Source organism: Fusarium tjaetaba (assembly GCF_013396195.1).
Source record: "Fusarium tjaetaba strain NRRL 66243 chromosome Unknown NRRL66243_c0000188, whole genome shotgun sequence".
In the NCBI taxonomy this organism is placed as follows: domain Eukaryota; kingdom Fungi; phylum Ascomycota; class Sordariomycetes; order Hypocreales; family Nectriaceae; genus Fusarium; species Fusarium tjaetaba.
In genome coordinates, this window is record NW_023501384.1 from 206,576 (window position 1) to 233,327 (window position 26,752).

At 49.5% G+C, this 26,752-nt stretch overlaps 7 protein-coding genes across 7 annotated transcripts; 3 read left to right on the plus strand and 4 right to left on the minus strand.

The window, feature by feature from the left end:
• Positions 1 to 334: 334 nt before the first annotated feature.
• On the minus strand, positions 335 to 2,038 carry FTJAE_8630 (glutathione synthetase; the record flags this gene model as incomplete). Its single annotated transcript, XM_037355467.1, has 4 exons — positions 335 to 1,358; positions 1,416 to 1,551; positions 1,610 to 1,689; positions 1,737 to 2,038. The coding sequence occupies 4 exons, from the start codon at positions 2,036 to 2,038 to the stop codon at positions 335 to 337; spliced, it is 1,542 nt and encodes a 513-aa protein (XP_037204347.1).
• Positions 2,039 to 3,764: 1,726 nt separating this feature from the next.
• Positions 3,765 to 9,581, plus strand: FTJAE_8631 (DNA repair rhp54; the record flags this gene model as incomplete). The annotated part of the gene is made up of 3 exons (XM_037355468.1): positions 3,765 to 8,615; positions 8,674 to 9,237; positions 9,363 to 9,581. 3 exons carry the CDS (start codon positions 3,765 to 3,767, stop codon positions 9,579 to 9,581), a joined length of 5,634 nt encoding a protein of 1,877 aa, XP_037204348.1.
• Positions 9,582 to 11,441: 1,860 nt separating this feature from the next.
• FTJAE_8632 (5-aminolevulinate synthase mitochondrial) lies at positions 11,442 to 13,371 on the plus strand (the record flags this gene model as incomplete). Its single annotated transcript, XM_037355469.1, has 2 exons — positions 11,442 to 11,769; positions 11,840 to 13,371. The coding sequence occupies 2 exons, from the start codon at positions 11,442 to 11,444 to the stop codon at positions 13,369 to 13,371; spliced, it is 1,860 nt and encodes a 619-aa protein (XP_037204349.1).
• A 594-nt stretch (positions 13,372 to 13,965) lies between these two features.
• FTJAE_8633 (cercosporin resistance) lies at positions 13,966 to 16,071 on the plus strand (the record flags this gene model as incomplete). The annotated part of the gene is made up of 5 exons (XM_037355470.1): positions 13,966 to 14,039; positions 14,229 to 14,825; positions 14,878 to 15,045; positions 15,092 to 15,369; positions 15,425 to 16,071. The coding sequence occupies 5 exons, from the start codon at positions 13,966 to 13,968 to the stop codon at positions 16,069 to 16,071; spliced, it is 1,764 nt and encodes a 587-aa protein (XP_037204350.1).
• A 168-nt stretch (positions 16,072 to 16,239) lies between these two features.
• On the minus strand, positions 16,240 to 17,996 carry FTJAE_8634 (thiamine-phosphate diphosphorylase; the record flags this gene model as incomplete). The annotated part of the gene is made up of 5 exons (XM_037355471.1): positions 16,240 to 16,813; positions 16,863 to 17,074; positions 17,132 to 17,450; positions 17,508 to 17,643; positions 17,711 to 17,996. The coding sequence occupies 5 exons, from the start codon at positions 17,994 to 17,996 to the stop codon at positions 16,240 to 16,242; spliced, it is 1,527 nt and encodes a 508-aa protein (XP_037204351.1).
• Positions 17,997 to 18,590: 594 nt separating this feature from the next.
• Positions 18,591 to 19,961, minus strand: FTJAE_8635 (NADH dehydrogenase; the record flags this gene model as incomplete). The annotated part of the gene is made up of 1 exon (XM_037355472.1): positions 18,591 to 19,961. One exon carries the CDS (start codon positions 19,959 to 19,961, stop codon positions 18,591 to 18,593), a length of 1,371 nt encoding a protein of 456 aa, XP_037204352.1.
• Positions 19,962 to 21,154: 1,193 nt separating this feature from the next.
• On the minus strand, positions 21,155 to 26,678 carry FTJAE_8636 (u3 small nucleolar RNA-associated 10; the record flags this gene model as incomplete). Its single annotated transcript, XM_037355473.1, has 3 exons — positions 21,155 to 22,060; positions 22,108 to 26,248; positions 26,302 to 26,678. The coding sequence occupies 3 exons, from the start codon at positions 26,676 to 26,678 to the stop codon at positions 21,155 to 21,157; spliced, it is 5,424 nt and encodes a 1,807-aa protein (XP_037204353.1).
• Positions 26,679 to 26,752: the final 74 nt, after the last annotated feature.

Here is a 26,752-nt window from a genome sequence, read left to right on the forward strand (position 1 = left end):
GGAGGATCTGTATGATATCACGATGCAATAAACTTTGCTGATCACGCACTTATTCCTTCGTCGTGTGTTCGCTTATACAAGCTACTGAATAGAGCCCATGGTTTAGGAAGGGTTGTCAAAGCACTAAATCGTACCCAGACTGCCTTGTGGTCATAAATACCTATGTGTGACCCCAGCTCTTCAGACGCACGGCGGATTCTCCTCCGTTTGGGCAAGTTTCTATTACAGCAAGGAAGGATTCCTCTACGGAGGTGGGCCTGGTTGTCAGCAAGAAATTGTATGGTGTTGATACCTTATAGATGCTGAAAGAGCTATGCCTGGAATCTAAGAGCATCTACACCAACGCACAACTGTCCATACATCCGAAACCAGCTGCGACCCCACCTTCCTCGCTCTTATCGCCCTTTGTACGCAAAAGATACCCGGCTTCCTCATTGTGGTGAACTTTGCCTGTGCTCTGGTCCCAAATGCAAGTACCATAAATGCCCAGCTCGCAGATGACACCGCCTTGCTCTAGATTGCCATTGCGAAGAATGATGTTATTGACCGGTGGGGGAGTGATGAGCTCCATGAGAATATAAGACCCCCAGTGGGATTCGGGAACAGATTTGAGGAAGTCTGGGATAGCCCCCCGATAGATGTTGTTGCCACCACCTTCACGCTGGGGCTTCAACACATAACTTTGACAGATCTTGGGGTCGAGGGCCTTCTTCCGGGCCTCAAGGCCGGCATCACTGCTGTCCATCGGGTAGATGTTGGTAAATGTGCGCCATAACTCAGCTGCCTCATCCGTGTCATCGCGAATGAACCTACTAAGAGCCGAGGACTCTGTGGAAGGGCGTGGTGTTGCAAGAATTTGTTGAACCTTCTTCGTTCCAGCTAATTGAGTCAGGACACTGGGGCATTTGATAGCATTCGACCTCTCCAGGTGATAACGAGCCTCCCAAGCTCGTTGATCAGGGTAGTCAGAAGGCCCATATCCAGATCGCATGTAGATCACAGCAACTTCGTAAATCTTGGAAGGGTTTCTTGGAAGGAGGTATAGAAGCTGGCGTCTAGAGGTGTCTGCAATCTTGCTGTGCTGTAGGATTTGGGAATAAGGTAGTCGGAACACAGGGATAGATGACGAAGAGCTAGAGATTTGGTATTCAAGATGGCGCTGGTCGAAGATATTCCTCTCACCATCTTGCACGAGAAAGATGACGCACTTCTGGTGGCCAAGTTCAGAGTCGGGATAAATGTTGTACGCTTTCACGATACCTGCTGCTAAGCCACGAGTGCTGGCGTTCTCGGGCAGGTCTAGTGATCCTTGGGTAATAGAGTTCTCCAAAATCGGGTACTCGGCTGCAGCAAGATACCTGCTCTCATTAGCCTCGGTTTATTAAATGGATAGCTTACGAAAGGAGTCGAATTACTTATGGAGAGCAGAGGTGTGTGTCGAGAGACCGCCAAAAGAAGACGCAATGGTATTGAACTCAACCTGCTTGACTTGCAAAGAAGAATTCGGGGCTTCGGTATCCTGATGCACCATGTAGTCTGAGCGGAACAAGCCTAGAGACAGGGGCTATGATCTTGTTAATAAGGCGTCTTTGACGGAACTAAGAAACACTTGCCTGTGTATATCCCTCAGCCTTAACCTTGGTATGGACGTCCCATAAGTTTCGAATAAACTCATCACCATCTGAGACCCTAAACTAATTTAGAAATGATAGCTTGCAAACCGGAGGTGTACTCACTCCTTCACAACCTGAGCCAAGAACTCTTCATCCCTGCTCACTGAGGCATACAGCTCGTTGTAAGTCTTTTGAACTGCCTTACCCTGCGCGAAGCATTGCTTGGGAAATGGACTTGGGAAGAGGGTCACAGGAACATTGATAGCAGCGATGCTTTTGGGGTCTGCCTCGGCGGGTATGACTGTGGGAGGAGGCCTGACTGCGAGGCCATTACCTATTGACCAGTCCTTGACGGTCTCGATGAGGGCGTCCTTTTCTTCGGCCTTGAGAGTGGGTGGGTATCTCCCGTCTGTGAGAGAAGCCATTATGCTGGAACTGACCTAGGCTTTGCAATGAGATGTCCACCGAGTGACAGGAATCGAGAGATACTGTTGATGACAGAATACCTTAGTCAAGGTAGGTATGGAAGAGAAGTATGAAAAGTCCTTGGTGTATTAGTCAAGACGCTGGCTTGTGTGCTTAGCTGAACGGGGTGGCTTAATAATTACAGTGGGTGCGGGACGCGGAATACCTGAAGATAAAAGGCTCGTCCTCATGTTCAAATGTCTAATTTTAGGCGATAGACCATTTGCGAGACCCACGGCGAATTGGTTCACCCTCTAGACGGCAATTGGACTCAAAGGACTCTGCGTTTGGCGTAGTACTTTATTTGGGTGTTTTATGAGGGGCATTTACGATAGCGGGGTAGCAGATTGTGAATTTTATACATATATTATCGAGTAAAGTAATAGGTACCTAGGTAGGCATCCTGTTTTGCTCTTCACTTCCGGCGGGATTGTCATTCTACCTTGTATTGATATCTTGGGGCCGCGCCAAACACAGCAGCGTATACTGGTCGATCTCTAGTATGCATGAACAAGATGAAGCTGAGGACAATGGATCCGTCACAATAGAGTAAATGGATGTGATGTACCTGGGATACGGAGTGATGTGATCGGAACCCACTTGTACATTACCCTCAGGGAGCAAGAAAACGCCGTACCTTTACATGGGATATCAAAATAAATTCAGCAAAAGGCATCCACACTTCTGTAAATTACCCAAGCCTTTTTGTCACTTATGGTCAATGTCTCGAGTTTTCTTTTCTCCCCGAGGTTACCTACCTAAGGTTGTGAGGTAGCTTACCCAGTACCTGAGTAAATACCAGACACAAAATAAGTCCCTGTACGGAGTAGTATTGCAGAGTAGAATGGATGGAAAAGACTGCTACCTTTTGCCATTGTCTTCTCTTTCCCACGCGCTTCATTCTCCCTTTTCAAATGTTCCCATTCTCTTCTTCTTCCTTCTTTAGCTTTTTACCTACTAACTATACCTACCTATAGTAGGTAGTCAATTACCTCCAAGGCCAATACCAAGTGCACCTTCCTTGCTTGTTGGAACTCGCAGAGTCACGTGACAGACCCAAGCTGCCATTCCCGGTCCTGAATGGAGGTGGTTGCCACTTTCACACGCACAGTACCGTTGCCTTTGGGTACCGTGCATCAAACGCGCTCGCTCTGAATGGAAAAGAAGGCACTCTCTCCAACATCGCTCAACTTTGCACCTATGGTTTCTGCGAAACTCGATTGATTCTTTTCCCTTCTGTTTTTCTTCACTCTAGCGATCTCATAGAACTCATAGAGAAGCCAGCCTTGAGATTTTCTTTTCCCCTTCGCACGGTTTCACCTCTCTTGCGCTCTGCTTACACCTTCACTTCACCTCATACTTTTCTTCCAAGCCTTTGATACCCAAGTCTTCATCTTTTTTGAGCATTTGGGATTTTATTTAGCGCTATAACACAACGAGGATTCAGCCTTGAGTGGCCCTTGTCAAACGCGGCCAAGCGGCGGCGGCTATGCACATTTCCTCCCGCACATATTCTAGTCGCTGGGCCTTTACTCAGCAGGCCTGTCACAAAAGCGCATGCTTTGAAGTATAATAAGGGTTTTCACGTATGTCTCTTCCCCTTCATGACTATTTCTCTTAATTGATGTTTAATAACAAGTTCGATAGAAGAATTATCTGTGCTCTTCTCAGCACGTGTGTCGCCAAATGGATGACATTGTGGATGATCCCTATTCCTGGGATATCGACGTGGTTGTTAAAAGACTCTGCGCTCCTGGGGTCCCATGGAGTCGAGATCCTGCATTCCTCGCCACACGTATCCAGGAGGAGGAGTTTGATGGCAAGACTCTATTGACCTTTGAACATGTGTGTTCGCGTCAAGAGTTGATGGACTGTCTCGGCATTAGGATCGCCCGCCACAAAGCTGCCCTCGCAGAAGCTATTGTTACTCTCCGTTCTAAAAGCAAAGGGTATTGGGAATGGCAAGCCGACTTCAGGCGAAAACAATCTGGATTCCCTGGCGAGGAAACCGAAACCTCAACACATGCCACGGAACAACAGCAATCCTTGAATCTTCTGAACCGTGATCATTGTAAAGAAAAGGAGACGCCCGTTTCCGTTTCTGATACCAATGGAACGAATCCTCATGCTGCAGGGGACCCATTGCAGGAGGAGTCAGATAATCAAAACCACACGCACACACACGAAGCAGATGGCCAGCTTCAACTCTCAACGCATTCTCGCCAGCCGCCCATTCATGAGCCTCCAGACCAACTTCCCGAGTTTCATGAGAGGTCTAGTAAACGCAGGCGAGTGGCGCCCATGCTGTTGACAGACATACCAAGGAACGCCGATCCCGCTTTCCTCCCTACGGAAGCTGATGTGCTTGACTACGCGATTACTAAGGCTGGGGTGGAGTTTGCAGACGATGACTCTGCTGACTTTCCGTGGGATAATGCACCCTCGTATGCCTACCTAGGCAAGGGCAAGATTTCAAGGGAGGACATGCTGACCCCAACTGGCATGTTGAGTTCTCTCCTCAATGAGAGTGACGATTCCTTTACTTCATTCAGCATAAATACAATCCCACCTGGAAGAAGACTCGCGGCAAACAACATGCTCAAGCGGCTTCTCACGGGCCGCTATCGCATACCTATCCATTCCTCTAGGTCGGCAAGTCATCTTTCCAACGAGTCTGACGAGATCCTCGAACTCACCGACCTTGACAAAGAACTGGACGCTGAGACCTTGAGGGAGATAAAGGAAGAAGAGGCCGAGAACGAGAGACTTGACGCTCTTGACAACAATACCCAGCCTTATCCTTTTGTCACAGCTGAGCGAATCGCAGAGATATTGAACGAGGCTATAACAGCTATTGAGGAAAACTGGACTGAGAAGAAGCTCCCCAAGTATGAACGGAAAGCTTATAGTCTTTGGCAGAAATCTCGCCGCCTCGGCATTAAGGGTATACAAATTCAGAATGCTTACAAAATGGCTAAGCATCTTTTCGAACGACTCCAGAAACTCTGTCTAGAAATCCAGAAGATTGACTCGGCCTCCGAGGCACATTATCGAGATGCAGCCAAGAGCCTTGAGCAAAGTTTGGAAGACAAGAAGTATCAGGAGTGGTTGATTAAGTTGCTTGAATCGTCAAGGCCACCCCCAAAACCACAAACAGTGGCTCGTCCGAAACCACGCACCACGCGGCAGCTGGACACTCTGGCCCTTATGGAAGACGAGATCCTGACTAGCTCCGAAGAGGAAGACTTCGTCGTTCCTGACAACCACGTGGCTGCAATTGAAAATGGGTTGACGACTGATCGGGATCCAACGCCTCTCCCTATGAAGCAGGAATGGGAAGACTTGGAAACTGACTTCATGGATTTAACTCAGGATGACATAGATGAACCCCAAGGCTTGGGTTATGACATGACTAATCCCATCGATTTGACTAGTCCTGCCAAGCAAGCGAATAATCCCTTGAATGGAGATCGAGGAAACGCCACCCCTCTCGGAAAGAATCTTTTTGTAAAAGAAACTCTCGATGCAGGCCCTTCTGATGCAACCATCACCAATGGAGAGAGCTTGGCAAAGGGCGACTTGGCTAACGTCCAAAACAGCCCACTTGAACCCGATGTTGTCGATTGCCAGGCTCCCATTAACCATGTCTCTAAAAAGGATCCCGACGAAAACCAAAGGCAAGAGACCAGCCCAGAAAAGCGACGTTCTCCATGTCAAGTTGGTGGCTTTCAGCTCCCACCCATTGAGAGCTTTGGCGATCTTCAGAAGCTTGCATCTCAACCGCTTAAAACATACGTCAAGCGCAACGATCGCTGGCGATTGTTGATCGGTGAGATGTGGCACATGGAACATGCCCGGCGGAAGTCAGCAGTAGATCTGATATTATCAGATCACCCCAATAATGTATGGGAGGGGCATATCCAGCCATATTTATTTGAACCCCTTGAAGATCCCGAACAGCTACCACAGGACAACGTAAAGGTGGTCCTTTTTGACGTTGTACGTCTTTGTCGCTGCTTCTTCGTGTGTCAACACACAACAGAAGAACAAATGCTTTCCTATAAAATGGGAAAGTTGAGAAAAACATTGAACCAGGCACGAGTCAAATTCTTCGAACCTCTCTGTCTGTTCATAGCGGCTCTTAAGCCTCACTTCCCCCAGGATAGTCAAATCTATAGACAAGACATGGATATTCTCGATGACCTTTTCCCAGAAGAACAGGATGAGATGGATGACCTTGACGATGTGTTCGAGGAAGGGCGTGCGGGGCGTCGAAGACCAAAAGAAAAAGAAATCATCCGCGATAAAGCAGCCGTGGATCTTCGAGAACGCGAGAATCAAAGGCTTAGGGAACAAGAGGCTCGCAGAAAGAAATTGAGGGAGACCCTCGCACTGGATGGCTCAGTGTCACGGGATGGGACTCGCCTCATCATAAACGAAAGCAAAGAAGAAGACCAAGGTCTTATCTACATCCATGAGGATATTGGTCGTCGCATCAAGGATCACCAGATTGATGGCGTCCGATTCATTTGGAACCAGATTGTGCGAGACCCCAGTGTTCGACAAGGTTGTTTGCTTGCCCACACAATGGGACTCGGCAAAACGATGCAAGTCATCACTGTCCTCGTGGCTTTGGCAGAGGCCGGACAGTCCAAAGATCCATCTGTGGTGGCTCAAATACCCGCAGATCTGAGGGAACCGCGGATTCTGGTCCTTTGTCCAGCTGCCTTGGTGGACAATTGGATGGATGAGCTCCTCAAATGGGCACCAGCGGATCTACTGGGTGAGCTACGCAAGGTCTCATCTAATACACCGGTCGAGGAAAGGGCTACGGTGGTGTCGTCGTGGGCTTCCGGCAGAGGCGTCCTTACACTTGGCTACGAGATGTTCAAAATAATCATGAACATGTCAGATGAGCTAGCCGATCTTCTGACAAATCGTCCAGACGTGGTCATCGCCGATGAGGCGCATAAGATGAAGAATCGGGAGTCGCAAACTAACCTGGCTTGTTCGCGCTTTAGGACAAAGAGTCGCATTGCACTTACAGGGTCACCACTGTCGAACAGTGTACTGGAGTATTTTGCCATGATAGACTGGGTTGCCCCCAACTTCCTTGGCCCGTTCTCCGAGTTTAGCCACATATATGCCACCCCAGTCGAGCGAGGCCTCTATAACGACAGCACACCAACTGAAAAAAGGAGGGCACAAATGAGGCTGAAGGCGCTTGAGCAACTTGTGGCACCGAAGATCAATCGCCACACGATCGCTGCCCTAAAAAACGACTTGCCACCAAAGCAGGAGTTCATCATATTCGTGCCTCCGACGATACCTCAGAAGCAGTTGTACCAATTGTACATCAGGGGTGTAGGAAGAGAAGGCACGGACTCGCAAGCTGAGACTTTTGCTGCCATCAACCATCTTGGATTGATTTGCAGCCACCCACGATGCTTTGAAGCAAAGGTGAAAGCAATTCAAAAGGGCATCCGCTCGAACAATGACAATGAAGACAAGTCCTTCCCCAAGTCTATGATTCCAGAGTTCTTGAAAACGTTGCATTCTTTTAGGGACTTGGACACGCCAACGCTTTCATTAAAGACAGAACTACTGACAATCATACTCGACGAGGCGCGTCAAGTCAAAGACAAGGTGCTCATTTTCAGTCAGTCCTTGCAAACATTGAATTATATCGAAAACATGTGCAGAATGCAGAGAAGGACAGTTTCTCGTCTAGATGGCAGCACACCAGTTCCGAGTCGACAGCGGCAGACAAAAGACTTCAATGAGGGTAGCAAAGAGGTGTTTCTGATATCTACAACTGCTGGTGGTGTAGGACTCAACATTCAGGGAGCGAACAGGGTTGTCATTTTTGACGTCAGATATAACCCATCGGATGAGCAACAAGCGGTGGGCCGAGCTTATCGTATCGGCCAGCAAAAACCTGTATTCGTTTACCGTTTCATGGTCGCAGGAACTTTCGAAGATAATCTTCACAACAGACAAGTTTTCAAAATGCAGCTGGCATCGCGAGTTGTTGACAAGAAGAATCCCATCAGCTGGTCAAAGCGCAAAGGCGACGTAGTGTCGGTGATCAGAGATTGTCCGCCAAGCGATCTCACCCCTTATCTGGGCAAGGACAGAATTCTGGACAAACTTATAAATCATCGCCAGAACGGCGAGAGCATCCGATCCATTGTGACAACGGACACTTTCGAAGAGGAAGATCTTGGCGCTGCGCTTACTGAAGATGAGAAGAAGCAAGTAGCTCAAATGATCGAACTGAATCGTCTTCGAGAAACCAACCCAGAGGAGTATTTGAGGGCGAAAGGCCTAGTGGATTTAAAGGAGCAGGCTAGGTTGTATGGAGAACAAGATGAACTTCTTCGTGCGAGTTCGTTACCTCAACAGCTTGCCCCTCGATCGATTGATGATGCTTCAGGTATGCTTCACCAGGTACGATTTTCGCCTCCAGCAACCGCTCCGTCTCTTGAACAGGATGTCTCAGGCGCCGAGAAAATATCTCACGAAACGAGCTCACCTGTAAGTCCCCCCCCCCTCTTGGCATGCTTTTGGGTTCCCTGCTTACACATACAATAAGACAAACCAGGCTATGGCCCAGCAACCTGCAGCTTCTAGCCATGGCCCAGCACCAATGCCAATGGCTGGTGCGAACACCTTTTTCGGAGAACTTAATCATTCTGTGCCAGTGATTGAGCCGCAATCGACCCCGGCCATTCCTGCACAGTCGCGCGCGAGTCCCATCTTTAAGCAAGGTGGAGTCTTCAACGTAACCGAGAACCCTGCTATGGTCGAGTTCGAGGGCTGTCTGCGGGAAAGCCTTCAAAAAATGCAACAACGCAATGTGCTACAAACAAAAGGTCAACCTGGTGAGATAGCCAAGTCCACAACCATACGTGTGAACGAGGTCCGTAGGAAGGGCCAGTATGGGTTGCTCCCAGACACAAAGCATTGGAGGGTACTCATTCAGCTTCTGTCGCACGAAAAATGGGTGATTGCAATTGCCACAGGCCTTATAGCGCCAGAATACTTGGCTCAAGCGGAAGAGAAAGATCTCGAAAAGCGACTCGAAGCCATCAATGCACTCACCGAAACGGAGATCGCTACTCGGGCACTTGAAAAGACCAGTTCTCCCGACCCAAATGTATGATGCTCATCAAACCCCAGCTCTGGACAGCCCTCTTTTTTGCCACTCTCCAACCTCCTTTTTCTCCTCACCTTTCCCTTTTTGCGCACCTTCACTAATTTGTTATTTCAAAGAATTTGCAGAACATCAGGCGTCGAAGCTCGCACCAGGGTGAGAAGCGATCCCGGGCTACGGATGATATGAAAGTAATGCGGGAAGCGGCGGACAATAGGAGAAACCGAGCATTCCGTCTACCACCATGGGCAAATGAGGCCCTTTTTGAAGAGAAAACCCGAACATCACCTGCAATGGGCACTCGAGAAGGACAGTTTGGTTTCAGGGATGTTACGCCTGGTCTCTAACTTGAGAGATCTTATAATATCGTTCGTTTCGATTGAGGATTGGAGTTCACGGGATCATGCAGAAGGGAATGGTGATAGTATGGTGTCTACGGGAAGATAGGTTTCGATGGCGTTTACGGCATGGCATAGCATTGAGCCAGATGATACCCTTTTTGAGGACGCATTAATATGCAGATCTGTTTAGAGCGGCAAGTGGGTTCAATTGTCAAGCCCATATTTAGTCCCCCGGCAGATATCTATCAATAATAAACTTCACGCAGCAAGTAATCCGTGGTCTTAGAGTTGGAAACTAGGTAGCTAGATGATTTGCATTGTAGGTCGAGAGATGTATTCTGCAAGTATTTCTTTCCTCTGCCATGTTTGAACGCATTCGATGTTTTCTGTTGCTTCAAGAGTTCCTACCGACATGATCACCATCTGGACAGTTCGGTGAAGCAGTAATTATGTTCCCAGGATATCTTCAGCCATAAGAAAGGATTCTCTTCTTGTTGAAGTTACAAAGAATTATAGACGATAGACTTCGGCAATTATGCCCCAATTTGTTCAACAAGGAAAATCTTGCATTATAACTAGTGCGTTTAATGAGTACGTGCAAAACCACCGGTTTCGGGGATGGGCGAAAAAGCCTTAGCATACGGAGCTGTAGGTAGCTTTTTACCACTCTACCTACATCCATAACCATCCATACTTGGGAGGAAGAAGACGGGATAACTCAATGGTTGAGCAGTGGGTATGCATCGTACGAGACATTTACTATTAGTACGAGGCCGAGGGTGGTTAATTTCAGACTCGGGATCTGGCCTGACATGCAATCCTTTAGTACGTAGTATCATGTCTGACAAAGTTGCTGCATGCCGAACATAATAACAAGTTAGGGCATTCGGAACCCTTATTATGTTAGTTACTAATTCTCTTTCTTCGGAATGATGGAAGTCTTTCAGTTGATGAACCTCGTCATGTCCGCCTTTCAATGACACTTCAACGATGGACAGATCTAGCCCTTGCTGGGATCTAGAGTGCAAAAAGAACCAGCCAATCACGAGTGAGGTATTTCGTTACGGCTGTCCCTGAGTTTGACTCGGGCGCTGTCTCCCCTGTACGTACCAATATCGGCATGTGCGGGCTTTCACCTTTTGAGGCTGCGGGCCGCTGTAGGCCGCTGTTATATTCTTCACAACTGGTGAAGAATACCTGGTAAGTACTTCTGGTGAGTATCTGTTGTAGGGACGTTGATACAGGTTATAAAGTACCTCTCATCTTGGGACCTTAGGTTATTCATATTACCAAGCTGACTGCCTAGAGTGGCTCAAACAATTCACGTGTCAAACTAAGGCAACCTGTACAAGTATACATACGCCTAGACCAGTCTGCAGGATAATGCCATGCATAGGTCGGTAGAGGAATGCACAGCTCACTTGACCGAATAGGGAAATTCGCGCGGAGTTGAACTCGTTGAGCGCTTGTCAGAGGTGGAGAGAACGAAGAAAAAGGACGGAACCGAAACGGAAGCATTCAGTGGGTCAATGACCGACCGTTCTTGCCGAACCACCGCCGACTTATTATTGATTCCAATCCTACCTCAGTCACACATAGCCGCTGTATTTTCCACTGTCCTCTTCCGTTTCTCTCCCCTCACATTTCGACACCGCCGACCTCGCTTTTCTCCAGTTAGCTGCTAAAGGCTCAATTGCTGTGGATTGCCTCACTTCTTGCGGCTGACTGTAAGCCCTTGTTCGTTTTTTTCGCACGTCTCGCATATTTGCCCCTCCAAGTCCGAAAACGCCACGTTTTGCCCCTCCGATTTACTCGACGAAGGCATTGTCCTCTCAATTCTACGAATATTGTCGAATACACGCAACAATGGATGCCGTCCTTCGTCAGTCCAAGGCCATGTGCCCTTTCATGAAGACGGCCACGCCTGCCACTCTGCGTGCCCTGTCCACCTCGACTCGTGCCCTTCCGGCTCCCGCCTCTCCATGCGGCGGCACCATGTCAAAGCTTCAGCTGCTTGGCCAGCGATGCCCTGTCATGGGAAAGGCCATGGCCGTTCAGACCGCCAAGAGTCGCGCTTCTGGTTCTGTTCGTGCTTTCTCCGGCCACTCTAAGACTGGTAAGGCCAAGATTCACACTACCCGCAATAAAGAGGCTCGCGCTGTCGACCGCCCGCTCTTTGATGGCCGTGACAATGGTAAGTTGTCTTTCAGCTAGAAGTGCTCTGGGTAATGCCGTCTATTCTTATTCTGACTCTTACCCCTCAGCTCCCGCGCCTCCTGGTGTTCACGCAACCCGAAAGCCTACTTCTGCTTCTCCGACCGCTGCTGCCGCTGCCGCCGGCTTCCACTCTCCTGGTAAATTTGATTACGAAGGATTCTACAATGCCGAGCTCGAGAAGAAGCACAAGGACAAATCATACCGCTATTTCAACAACATCAACCGTTTGGCCAAAGAGTTTCCCCGTGCGCATATGTCCGACAAGGAGGATCGAGTAACTGTATGGTGCGCCAACGATTATTTAGGAATGGGCCGCAACCCTCATGTCCTCCGAAAGATGCATGAGACATTGGAGGAGTATGGCGCTGGCGCTGGTGGAACTCGAAACATCTCTGGCCATAACAGGCACGCTGTTGAGCTCGAGAGTACCTTGGCAAAGCTGCACGCTAAGGAGGGTGCTCTTGTCTTCAGTTCCTGCTATGTCGCCAATGATGCGACTCTCGCCACGCTCGGCAGCAAGATGCCCGATTGTGTCATTCTCTCCGACAGCCTGAATCACGCGTCCATGATTCAGGGTATTCGCCATTCCGGCACCAAGAAGATTGTTTTCAAGCATAACGATGTGCAAGATCTCGAGGCTAAGTTGGCATCCCTTCCTCTGCATGTGCCCAAGATCATCGCCTTCGAGTCAGTCTATAGTATGTGCGGCTCTATTGGTCCTATCGAGGAGATCTGTGATCTCGCCGACAAGTACGGTGCCATTACCTTTCTCGATGAGGTGCATGCCGTCGGTATGTACGGACCTCACGGTGCTGGTGTCGCTGAGCACCTTGACTGGGAGGCACACGCCAATGGCGCCCCTCGCGGAACCATCATGGACCGAATTGACATTATTACTGGCACTCTGGGCAAAGCTTATGGTTGTGTTGGTGGCTACATCGCAGGCAGTGCCAAATTCATTGATATGATCCGGTCATTGGCCCCTGGCTTCATTTTCACTACTTCTCTGCCCCCTGCCACAATGGCCGGTGCTCAGGCTTCCATCGAGTACCAGATGGACTTTGATGGTGATCGACGACTCCAGCAGCTACACACTCGCGCTGTCAAGGAAGCTATGAATGCTCGGGACATTCCCGTCATCCCCAATCCTTCTCACATTGTACCTATCCTTGTTGGCAACGCCGAAACTGCAAAGGAGGCCTCCGACATGCTCCTCAATGACTACGGAATCTACGTCCAGGCTATCAATTACCCGACGGTTCCTGTTGGCCAGGAGCGGCTCCGCGTGACCCCAACTCCCGGACACATCAAGGAGTACCGTGACCAGCTTGTTGAGGCTATCGATGAGATCTGGACTCGTCTCGACATCAAGCGAACCTCTGATTGGGCTGCCGAGGGTGGCTTCATTGGTGTTGGCGAGCAGGACAATGTACAGGAGCCTCTGTGGACTGATAAGCAGCTCAACATCGAGCAGGCTACCAAGGATATTAAAGCTACTGGTCAAGCTGTCAACAGCGTTACCGAAGCTCTTCTTGAGCTTGAGATCAAGCAGACTTCTCAGGCTGCTACTGCTGCTTAAGCGACGGGAGGAACCTAAGTGCACTGACATTGTCAATGGATGGATGATGGGCAGTATTCAAATTCACTTCTATGCAGATATAACACTCGTTTTGAGATATCTTTACCATTTATGCTGTCCTCTGGGCATGCAAATTGATTTATTCCCCATTATCACATCTTGTGAAATGGAGTAAAAACATTAATTGTTTCCCAAACATTTGTGGACTTTTTTACGGATTGTGATCATCATGACCACACAGTTATGATGGATAATTTATGCTACGTAAATCAAGTCATGATATGACGGCAATTTCGGAACAATGTTGTACCGAAGTCTCTGAATAATACTGGTAGGTTGGCGGAGCTGAATGGCGATGCCTTGTCCACAAGGCGGAGGCCCGGTGAGATTTCGTGGTCCGTCTCCGTCTTGGTGACAAGATCCCTGCATCCTGCCAGCCTTAGACCAGTCAAACGACAACCCAAATGACAGGGGTCCAGACAATATCGTTCAGTGTCTGGGATATCGACGCCGTTTTCAACTCCGTCTCCTTTTGCAAACCGCTTTTCTGCTTCTGTGAGACTAACAAGAATCAGATAATTCAGTAATGACAACATGAGCCCCAACTCTACTCAGGCTAAGAACAAGGGACCCAAGGCCTGTACAACATGCGCTAAAGCTAAGGCAAGGTGCGTCCCTGGGCCTCTAGGGAGCCTCAAATGCGACAGGTAAGTTACAATAATTGGTTCTTTTGAGGATGGTGTTGTTCATGGCTTGCGTTGGGTGCCTTTGTCCCAAACCCCGTCCGCTTGAGTGCATACACACATGTAAGTTTGTGGTTAGGTACAGCTGCTGACATCAGAGTCTCAACTTTCAAGGTGCCATCGACTAGACAAGCCATGTGTTAACCAAACTCCGGCTCCGGCCCGGCCCCGTAGAAGCCCAAAGCTATCTAAGATAGCTGCTTTGGAGAAACGTCTTGAAGAGCTGTCCTCGCACGTAAGGCGTGAGTCTTCAGAAGAGGAGCACTCTTCGCCTCCACCTTCGACGAGTGAAAAACGCTCAGAGCTGTTGTCCAAATCTGACGCCTGGGGTTTCAATCACTTGTTTCCCTTAAAGCCGGGGATTGAAAGGACCCCCGGTCAACATCCTCCACCATCAGCTCCGGACAAGACACGGCCATGGGACTCCTGGTGGCCCACGCCCCGTGAAGCGGAGCTACTTCTCAACGGCTATAGGACAATCCACTCATGTCTATTTCCGTTTGTGTGTGTTCCTGGGCACATGACAGCCCTGGAGCTACGTGAGCATCGGCCATTCCTGTGGAAGGCTGTCATGATGGTAGGGCTGTTTCTTGATGGAGCTAGACAGGTTAAGCTTGGCCAAGAGTTACTAGCTGAGATTGGGCGAGCAGCTGTTGTAGATGGCCTGAACAGTCTGGATCTACTCCAGAGCTTGCAAATGCTGGTGGCATGGTATGTACTGATGTGGCGACCGTTTTGTTAGCATGCCCCTGACTTGCCGCAGGTTTCACTATGCGTTGAAGGGCTCTCAAGTGACGAATCTGCTGTTCCTTGCTAGAGCTATATGCGTAAATTTGAGGTTCACGGAAGATACGAGCCTTCAAGGAGAAGAATCTGATCGCAATCTTGATCATATGAGAGTTTATGCTGGTACTTATTACCTTAACACTTTGTAAGAACTACCTGCCTTCAGTCTGAGGTTTTCTGACATGGATTAGAGTGTTCACAGCGAACAAGCGGCCTGATGTCCTTATGAATACCAGCCATCTTGAAATGTGCTGCAGAGTTCTGGAGAGAACTATGCAGCACCCCTCTGATGAGTACTTGATAAAGCTGGTGCGCATTCAGCAACTGGCACAATCCATATCTGTCACAATGTCAGCGGAGAACCTAAGTCAGACCGCCAGCAAATTACCATTGACAATGGTAGTGCAATCGTTTGAGGAACAGTTACAGCTGTACAAAGATAACCTTGGCCCACGGTTCGCTGATAACGGTATGTACAATTTATTTCACCCCATTCCGATCCTCTAGCGCTCACCATAGTTTAGATAATCTCAAGACCCATGTCAACGTAGCCGAGGTGCTCCTCTATGAGATCGCTGTCTCGGACCAACACTCTGCAGCATCCTATCTTCCTCTAACTGACCGACTCCAACTTCTATGGGCTTGTGTCCGATCTTTGAAGACATTTTTCGACATCCGGTTCGATCATCGAGAAATGGAACGCCCACGTTTCCTGTGTATGAGTGCGTCTGAACTTGTGTACACTATCATTGTTGGTATCAAGGTCGTAACGCTTCAATTACCCGGGTGGAACCTTGCTCAGATACATGCAGAGCTTGACATGGTACAGGTGATGAGCCAGCAAGCCCAGGATCTGGACATCATCGTGGGGCGCCGCAAACACGGCAACATGCTAGGCACAGCGACCCCCGGGGGAACGACAGCAGCTACACCCGCGCCTCCGCCAGATCCTTTCGAGAGACTTGTGAAGCAGCTGAAGTCAGTGAGAGATTTGGTCAAGGCTGAGAGACAGCGTCTACTTACGGGATCCGGTAACGCTGATCTCGTAGACTTCAGTCAAGACTTCTTGATGGATGATTCAGGAACGGACTTTTGGCAAGCGGCGGCTACGAGAGGCTATAATGTATGGAACATTATTGGTGACCCTGGTGTCCTGAATGAGTCGACTTGACGCCTTACGAAGTCGGTGAAGAAGGTTGTATTAACATCTTAGCATTAGGTCGTTGTGTCACTCAACAATGCTCTTTCTCTTTTACGTGATATAAAGTAAGCTTGTCCAAGATATGGAGTTCATTTTTTGTTATCTATTCAGCAATTTTCGATTCCTGTCTGGCGAGCTTTATTCACCTGGAATGGCATCGATATCCACTTCAACTGCCTTGACCTTGGCCATATTCAGCCACCGCAGGTCGCCCTTGGCAGTTGACTTTCGAATATTATACAGCTCATCGAGGAATGTCGGCACAAATGAGCCTGGTCCACGGACTTCGTTCCTCTCAGCGGCGAGCTCAGCGGCGAGTCCAAACATAACAGTTGCGGCGACAGCAGCGAGAAGAGGATCAGTGTCGTACGCAGCAACCATGGCACTGACTGTTGTGCCAAGAGTACACCCAGTGCCTGTGACTTCGCCAAGATAGGGATGTCCATTGCTGATGGCTATAGTACGAGTTCCGTCACTTACGAGGTCGGTGGCGCCCGTGAGTATGACGACGGTGTGCCGGTGCAAGGCGATGGAGCGTACAAGGGACGCCTTTTGGGGAAAAGTGAGGGAAGAGGTTGAGTCGACGCCCCGTTGTGTAATTGTGGCGCCCGCTACAGTTTGAATCTCGCCCTCATTGCCCTTGATGACGGTAAAATGCCCAGCATCGAGAAGAGTCTTGACAGCATTGCGACGAACGGTGGTAGCACCAGCGCTGAAAACATGAGTAAAGCTGATTAATTGATGGGATTTTGGAGGCTTACCCGACAGGATCAAGGACTATGGGTCTGTCAGCTTCATTGTAGGCCTTGATGGCTTGGACATAGTTCTTAAGTCCATCGGGAGTGACGGTGCCCATGTTGACCACAAGAGCACCACCAAGTTTGGCGAGATCAGCAGCTTCTTCCGCGTAGTTGGCCATGATGGGGCTTGCCCCAACACAGAGAGCTACATTGGCGGCAAAGTTTTGAACGACCTGGATTTCTAGCATGAGAATTTAACACGATCATCACATGAACCGAGCTGTACTCACCAAGTTGGTCATGTTATGAGAAAGGGGCGTCTTGTCGGCTACGGCTCTGATAACTTCGGGGATTTTGGCGACGATGACTTTACCGAGGAGATCACGGGCAACGGCAGCTGGCTCGGGAGCAGCGATGAGGGCGCTCACCACAGCAACACCATCGAGAGACTTGGAGGGGGACCCGGCTGCAGCGAGAACAGGGGCAGTGTTGCTGGCGTTGATACCGCCTATACAAACAGTAGGGACGGAACCATAGCCAGCATCATATAAGGCTGAGAGAATATCCCGGACTCCCGAGGGACCGATGATAGATTTTGTGTCCTTTTTGCTGAGGGCATGGTCAGGGGCTGATGTGAGTCACACATAATGCTTGGATATCACTCACGTCTGAGTTGAGTAGACAGTTCCGATACCAAGGTAGTCAGCACCGGCTTCGCAAGCCTTGAGAGCTTCTTCTTTTGAATTTGCGGTTACGCCAATGATTTTGTTGGGACCAAGAAGATTTCTTGCTTCTTCGTATGCTGTACCAGATGATCAGACCACATCTTGATGGGTACCCAGGCAGTGAGAGATATCAACATAACATACCCATATCATCCTGTCCAATATGCACACCCTCGCAGTCTATCTCAGCGGCAATGTCCACACGATCATTGATGAGGAGGGGGACATTGTAACGACGGGCAATGGCGTGTAGCTTCCTGGCTGTGTCTACAGCGACTGGGCGCTCACTGTGCTTGTCACGATATTGAAGGATGGTGACACCGCCTCGCAAAGAAGCCTCAACTACTTGTTCGAGGCTGCGATCACCAAGAATCTCTGGGGTTGAGTCTGTGACCAGGTATAGGCCGTAGTTGACTGCGGGCTTGGCCATGGTTGATGGTGATGAAATCAGGTGGACGGCTTTGGCGGGGTTAGTACCTGGTAATTGATGATATATTTGGGAGTGGAAACTTGCATATAATTAACTCTTTTTTTGGCTTATGATGTGCCTCTGTTGCTATTTTCCAATTAGAGTTGTGTTTTTTTTTTCTTTGTTTTTTGCGAAAAGGAAAGATATTTGGGAGGGCAAGCAAGGGTGGAGTGAGCGATATTGCAAGTGATGAAGTAAAAGGGTGGTGAGGTGATTGATGAGTTGCAATGACATAGGGTAGGACAATGAGTTGCCAAACTGTACCTAAGCTCAAGACTTGGCAGTACCTCACTCCGGTTATGCTTCGTACTAAGGTAACCCCCGTGCCTACTAACTCATATAAGTTATTGATAAGGTAATAAAGTTACTAGAGTTGGTACTTTCTCGAATTACTCCTATGGCTCCAAGGTTTTCCAGCAATCGACTAGTGAAAACAATGCATCTGCTTGGGAAGTTGAGCAAAGCAAACTCAAGTCGTTACTTTTATTATTGGAAAGGGACTTATCTCAACTACCTATCCAACCAATGGATTCTTCCAATGATCGATCTACCACCCTAGAACCTCGAGATATCTCGACCAAAAATCCATGTAATCAACCAGTAGAACGGAATCATGAGCTTATTCTTTAGACTCATACTCTTGGTCAAATACGCCGTCCGCCACAGAATCCACGCTGCTCGACCTTTGAGCTCATCAGTACCCTTCTGATGAATGGCCCTCCAACCTCCAAGGTACGCCATCGTGCCCCAGTTGCGGAAGTGAAAGGGAGCAGTTGGAGGCCCCTGAGAAGACGTCCCAGCGTTGAATCTCTTGCCGAGATATGTAGCCTGTTGACTCGCAACTTGTGCAGTGGCAGGAAGTGATTCGCCTTGGATATTGGCGCAGTCACCAATCGCGTAGACGTCCGGGAGTGTCTTTGTGATTTGTTTGCCATTGGAGTCTTGGGCTTCGACCTGGACTCGAAGGTGAGAATCAACAGCGAAGCCGCCTGTTTTGCAGTTCTTTGCGATCTTTCCCATTCCCTCCACCTCTCGTCCAACTAATTTGCTTACCAGAGGGTTCTGCATGAGACCCGTGCTCCAGACGACAACGCCTGCTGCGACTTCTTGAGGTTCCTCCTTGATGCGCATCAGGAGAACATCGTCGTCTCGTCGAATGCCCTCGAGGTGATGCTCGGTCTTGACTTTGATGCCTGCACGGCTGAAGATGTTTGTGGCGTATGCGGCCAGATTGCGATCAAACATAGGGAGAACCTTTGGTGCAATGTCGTAGATGGTGATGGCAACGTGAGGCATCAGTTCGGGATACAGCTTGGATAAGTCTTCGTGTATAAGATCGTGAAGCTCAGCCGCGTATTCGATACCTGTAGGGCCGCCACCTACAACAGCAAAATGAAGTAGTCGCTTCCTCTGAGCCGCGCTTGTACTAGGCAGAGAAGCCTGCTCGAACTTCTGCAGCACTTTTAGACGTACTGTTCGAGCATCTGTAGCATCTCTCAGAAAACATGCATGCTCCTTGACACCCTCTACACCAAAAGTCTGACTGTAGCACCCGACAGCCACTACAAGCTTATCGTACGGGACCTGGAATTCGAGGCCCTTCAACAGATCCTTGCCCGAGCGGGCTGTGACTCCATCACGCTGGTTAGCTTCAACGGTGATGGTCTTGTTCGCAAAGTCAATATCAGAAGCCCAAGCCTGGTGGAACTCTGTAAGACCGAGTTTACGACAGGGTTCAACAGCAGCACGGAACTCGAGAGTACCAACGGCGGTTGAGGCGATAAGGGGAGTGAAGACGAAGTGAGAGCGAGGTGAGATGAGAATCCGAGAGGCTTGAGAGGGAGATATTGTCTTTGCCAGAGCGTATCCAGCCCAGCCCGAGCCTAGAACGACGATGCGCTCTTTCGGTCCTGAGAGAAAACTCATGTTAGTTTAGTAGGGTGGTGACAGGAGATGAGATGCTCCGAGGCCATTCAGGTCTCTTAAGTCGCAGAGGCAAAAGCACACGCCAATTGACCCCCATAACAAGCTACCGCACTCACCTCCTTGAGTCACTGTACTGGCCAGTCTCTTGCAAGTGACTCGTCCCAACTTCACCAACAAACGCTGTTCCGTCCCCCTACGCCCCAGACCAAGTCCGATCATGGCGTGTCTCCTAATTTCGCGTGACTAGAAAACCCGTAGTAAAGTACCACGGAAACGCTAGACAATGGGTCCTTGATGATGCAGATTTTTAAACAGTATAAGAACAGAATATCTAACTTATTAGACCGTGGGCATGCGGTACCGCAAGTTTCGCCGTGTAAGTGGGTGTTTTGGCAGGGTCGTTTCTCTAGCTGCCTCCACTGGGATAGGATATAGAAGAACCGAGATAGAGTGATGATGAGTGAGTGAGTATGTAGTCAACAGACGTTGCCTGAGATTTACTGAATGCATTATAAAAACCGTAACTAAGCGGGAGTTGGTGCTATTTAAGTAGCTACTTTTAGACTGCCTACCTTACCTACCTATCTATATCAATCAATCGTCACTATATTCAGCTACATACGTACCTAGTGTTTTACTCGATGTCATAGCTACTAACCTTAGGTACCCCTTCCGGGCGATCTACCACTGGGGGGGTTCCCTGTAGCCGCTACTTGCGCCTAGGACCCCCCCGGTCCTCCCGGTGAGCACTCCGCCAACGATAATTCACCGGAGCCGACCCTTACATCTTCTTGCTCACCTCGAAAGTTTTCCGCTCACGAGTTTAGATTGACGGTCACGGACTGATCCGTGTCTCCGGATTCTGTGATATCCAAGACCCGGCTGTCCGATACTATAGAAATTTCTGCTACTCCGAATATACTATTACCAGCTGACTCACATGCCCTTGCGACACCTACACAGCACGCTCCGAATATGCCCCTATACGAGTTGAGTTATACATACCATCACATGTCACACATAGCATTTCAGCCTCATAGTAACTCAATGTTAACAAATCAAGCTTCTCCATTTTACATACATAGTAAACTTCTAATAGCTCATGCTAGTGTAAACTTTCTACGTCATGGCATGCTTATTCCCAGCTCCCCCCCGCGCCTCATGCTGTTGTTAATTATCTCTCTCCTTCTATCTTATTGTAACATGGAATCCAAACTCTCTCCCAACACTCCCTCTATCTTGAGTATCCATCGGTGTGTCTCCCGTTCAACTACCTCGTCATCGTCCTCCTGCAACTCGCTAATGCGAGGAAGCATCTCGTGCAGCATAGACAGCCACTCTTCGCCAAGACGATCTGTCAGTGCCTGCTCACACTTGACCGCGGCAAGTCTCACTGCCGCAGACTCGGATCGCAGGTGCTTCAGGAGGGCGGAGTTGAGCTCCTTCTGGTGAGCCTGTGAATCTGCCGCCGAGGCCAGCTCCACAGTTGTTGGGATGAGCTCTTCCGTCACTTCCACCGTACCAGCATGTGAGAACTGCTCCATCAGGACCGGTCCAACGGCGCTAAAGTGGGCCGGAGCCTGCCAGAAGTCATCCTGGTCGTGCTCGAAGCAGTTGGCCAGTGTCCGTAGTACCCTTGACCAGAGTTGTCTCTCCTCTGGGCTCGTAAGATCCACCGACTTCAAGATCCTAACTGCATCCTCGACAATGTATGTAGCGTAGTTGGTAACGATCGATTTAAGAGTGCCAAAGAATGCCTCAAGGAATCCATAGACACTGTATTGACGTAGCGAGCGTCCCAATCGGTCGCTTTTCGACAACCCGGAGCTTGACCACTCCATGAGCTGAACAAAGACAGGCCGGAATGCCGCATCGTTGAGTTTGTAGATCATCTTCAACGCTTTGTCGTTGGTGCTGGCGTCAAGAGCACTGAGCCTCAAGAGATCTTGCTCACCAATCTCACCCTTAGCGCGCTCCTGCCGTCGCAGATCAAAGACCTTTGTGAGAATGCTCGATAGTAGCGTGGCATTCTTGGAAATGCCAGACTTAGAGTGCTTGTCAATGGCCAAGCCGAGAACATCAAGATATTCAGCAACAGCCTGTAAAAGTTAGCAACTCTCGTACACACTGTGATCGTCAAACTTACAGAAAAGCCGGCAATTCTGGCACTATCCCAGTTTCGGTCCAGAGCCGAGAAGATCTCTTTCGCCTCAAGCTGCTTAGCCAGGAAGTGAAGACAATCAACACGGCTTTCCTTCGTATCATCATCCAATTCGATCTCGGCCGATTTGTTGGAGATTTCCAGAATGCGATCAACATATGTTGAAAGCATGTAGGGAAGGTGTTGAGCCAGAGCGCTGATGAATCCGTAACAAGCAACATGAAGTTCCTCATCGCGAGCATCCTCCCTCAAGCTTTCGGCCAGGTACTCGACAGCCTGCGGGATTGCCCTCGGCAGAACGGGTACGATGGCGTCTTGCAGTACATCTACGAGCGAGGTAAGGCACAAGAGAGCCATAACTCGGAGCCGCTCCTCAGACTGACCCAAGCAGTGCTGGCCAGCAATTGTTGTAGCTGCTCCTACAACAGCCTCGATATCCTTCTTTCCATACTTTTCGGCAATCTTGTCAACGCATGTGACAGCGGTGTGCTTGTAGCGCATATCGGTCGACTCTCTGATACCGGCTGTGAGCTGCGGAAGGAAAGCAAGCAAGACAGTTCTTGATGCTGGGTCGGTATTGCTCTCCTGTTCCACCCGAACCTCAAGAGCTCGTAGCACCTTTTGGCGCAGTCCCATATCAGGTCTATCGAGCAGGTTCTCAACAGCCTTGATAAACTCTCCAATGGACAATAAGTTGAGATGATTGGAGAGAGCCTGTCCGCAGCGGCCATGGAGAGTTTTATTCGCCTTGACCGTATCAGCCAGAACAAGGATGTTTTCAAGAAGTGTGGCATAGAGCTCCCTCAACCTCGATGCTTCCATATCATCCTTCTCCATCAAACCTCCGATCTGCGCTCTGAGTTTCTTATTAGCTAAGAAGCTAGGGAAGGCCGATAGTTGTCGGAAGGCAATGGCTTCGACATCCTTATTTTTGTCTTCAGTCTCGTCAGTGACACCAAGGAGGACGAGAGAGATGCCAGGCTTGGCCTTGAACAGGTCAGCAATAAGATCGAGCTGCTTGACGAGCGATTCGAGCTGTGTTGGGATGCTAAAGTGATTCAATAACTCGATAATAAATTGCAGCAGAGCGTCACTAGCACCGTATCGATCAACCAACATACTGATAAGAGCGTGGAGGAAGTCTTGTGGGCCGAGAGTCTCGACGAGGGCAACAAATAGCCCCTGTCGTCGATGAGCGGGGATGTGCTCGTATGCCGTTGTGAAGCTGACAAGAATGTCAGAAGCACCAGCGATGGGGTTCTTCTGCCCCTGACGCAAAGAGTCGATCAGTGGAGGTATAACTTCCTTGATAGTCTGAGACACAACATGGGCAGAGTAGTCGTCGCTTTGGCGAAGTACCGAAGTACCCATGAAGGTGAAGATGGGCATGACACTATGCAGGACCAAGTTCGGAGCGGTCGTGGCTAGACTGGCAATCAGGAGAAGGGCAGCATTTTGAACAACGGGGCTCGAAGATCTTTGGATGCAGTTCACAAGCAAATCTCCGTACCCACCAGAGCTGTCAATAATGAGCTTCTTATTCGCCTTGTAAGCTGGCATCATGGCCAAGAGGCTTCGAAGAATGAGGTTCTGTAGGTAGCCCAGCTCAGATCCGACCACTGTTCTAAAGTGCTGGAGCTCAGATAGGGCAGTAAACAGGCCATCCAGGAGCTCGGGATGCTCAACGGGGTCCGAGTTCTCGACTAGCTGCAGAACGAATGTGACCTTTCGCAGCGACTGGCTGAGTTCGGGAGTAACCTGAGTGATGAGACCACGGTCAGCTCCAGAAGAGCTAGTTCGGCGGCGCTTGTTGGGTGGAGGCTCGGTGACCATCTTCGTTCCAGTCTGTATCGACTGAAGGAAATCATGAAGGATATCGGTGGTGAGTCGCACGTTCCTCAAAAAGTCAGCCGCCTCTGCAGAAACAACTGATTTGCTGTCAGTTGGGACTGCTGATTCCTGGGAGATTTCCAGCAACTGATCGGCGGCCGTTGACTTGACATTTGGCTTCATGGAAGACCACATCTTCTTCATGCGAGTGAAAGTTGCACGAATAAGATCAGCCTTTTCTCTTTGGTCTGGATCTCTGAGAAACTCCAGGAAGAACTCTAAGCCCGCGACGTCGTTTGGCACCACAACATCGACAAAACAGATGTCCATATCTGACTTTTCTAGACGTTCTGCGCTGCAGAGCTTAGCTGCCTCATCCTCGCTTAGACTTGCCCACCATTGCAAAACAGGGAGTAGAAGTTGCGTTCTTGTCGTGGTGCTGACGCCTCGGACTTCGTTGACGGTCTTCAGCAACCTACTCTTTACCAGAAACAATGGTGTGTTGACAATGTGTGAGGCCAGAAACTGAAGGAAGGATAGTCTTCCAGGCTGAGACAAGTGGTCCTTCTTATCTAATGCAGGGCTCGGCTTGGACTGGTATTTGCCTTGCTCAATTGCGGCACGAAGGACGGCGGTGATATGTTCAGGGTCCATGACACACTCCTCAACGGTAGGAAGAATCTGAAGATGTAGGACTTTGGCGACAACATCAGATGGTAGTGACATTATTTCTTTGGACTTTCCATAGAGGCTCTGTTGACCCCAGAGGTCGAGTCCCGTAGAAGGAACTGGAGGAGCGTATAGACCAGTGAGGACAGTGATTAGATCGGCCGCGGCTTGACGGACACGCTTCGAAGGATCGCTGAGTGCTGAGATACAGTAGGGAAGAAGAGCCTGGAGATCGGCTTTTCCGGCATCACCAACTTTTAACCTTTTCTTGGTCATGTCCAGAGCTGCAACACGAGCTAGGGCTGGGTAGGGACCGCTCCAGATACGAATGAAGAAACTGAAGTACGTGCAGTCCTTGAAAGCGGTCTGTCGGTGAAGCTTGGGGTTGAGATCGAATTCGGAAAGCAGGCCCTCATTTTGCGAGCTATTAGAAACAACAGAAAAGAAAATATGACTGAATTCGTCAAAGATCTCGCCGGGTTGAGGCACGAGACAAGGAGAGAGCGATTCGGACCGGCTGGAAAGTTCCTCGAGCAACGAACTCAGATCCTGGGGTACATTCTTTTCATTATTGCCATTACCCATCTCTGTATCGTCTTTGGTCGAGTCGGGGAGTCGTCGAGAGCGGAATGAAAGGTCGAGCTTCATCTCAAGCTCCTCAATATCGAACTTGACTTCTTCGATAACCGACTGGATAGTGTCGCCAGATTTGCCGGCGCTCTGAGACAGAGCGATCAGTGCTGAACCGAGTTCCCGTCGAAGTGCGCCATCCTCATCATTATCATCGCTAAGTCGGTGCGCGGTCAAAATAAGAGACTTGAAGATGACGGCGATTTGTTTGTCCTTGAGGACCGAGCTGCTGAGAATAGTGATAATAGTCGCCAAACCTCGAGCGTCGCCCTTTTTGGTAAGTCTTTCTATCAATGCGAGACAGAGACCATTTGCTAATTTGTCCACCCGCCGCTCTTGGCCGATCTCTACAAGTAGCTTTCCGATATCTGTGACCTTCATAAGCGCCTTTGTGGTCTTGCTGCTCATTTGCTTCGCAGAACGGTATTGCGCCAAGATAGCCAGACAAACAAGAGCAGGCCGAACCGTGTCGTTAGTCCAGCCATAAACCGTCTGGTCCATGAATGCAGTGACAGCGTTATCCTCAAGGTTGCCCTTGGCGACAAACACTGCGATCGCCATGTATGAAGCAATCTGAATACTAGGGACTTTCTTCATGACCAAGGACTCAGCAAAGACAGGTCCCAGTCGATGAAGCAAAGCCTGGTCATTCTCGCTCTGAACTGCAGCTCGGCCTGATCTCGTCTTGTCTAGGATACCACTGACGGCCTCTGTCATGATTCCGGCCCAGAATGAGACTAAGGCAGGATAGTTGTACTGCATCCGACATGATTCGAGGGTGTACTCGGATATGAGAGTCAAAAATGAAGGGTGCTGAATTGCCTCGCGAACCAAGACATGTCGGGGAGGCGATGTGACGGAGCGAATGTAAGGGTCGAGGAAGCGGAAGTTGTGAGGGATCTTGCTCGGAAGAATCGAAAGGAGGGTAGCGAAGGCTGGTATAGAATGGTAAGGCAGGAAAGTGAGTAACAGTGCTTGTGTGTTCTCCTCATGAATTCTTCGCAGTGTTAGTTTGCTTTCCCGCACCAATCGCATAATACATGGCCTTACCTAAATCTTCGAATGAGCCACTCGATAGACTTGATCGCAGGCATCAGCCTAAGCCGACTGCCCGCGAGGCGCAGGAAGGCTTCAACCCGGCGGTCCAGTTCTTCATTCTCAGAAGCTGAGAGCTGGGTACGATCTTGGTTCTGACTCTCCTCGCTGAAGATGGTTGACTGGAAGGGCGCGAATCGAGCATCGAGTTGGCAGAGCTCCTCAAAGCCCTGGAAGCAGGTTGTATAGAGAGTTTGGTAGCTCTGAGTAGCAGCGACTCGAGGTTCCCATATCAACGACTTGGAATGGGCAGCTTTTTGCGCCTTAACGTTGAGAGTGGACTTCGAATTGGCAGCCACCTGCGCCAATTGAGCAGCGAGAGCAGTCGCCATGATTGAGAAGGCTGCGACTCAGGCTCTGGGCGGTAGATGGCGTAAGGATGTCGATGAGATGGTCACTGGCAGCA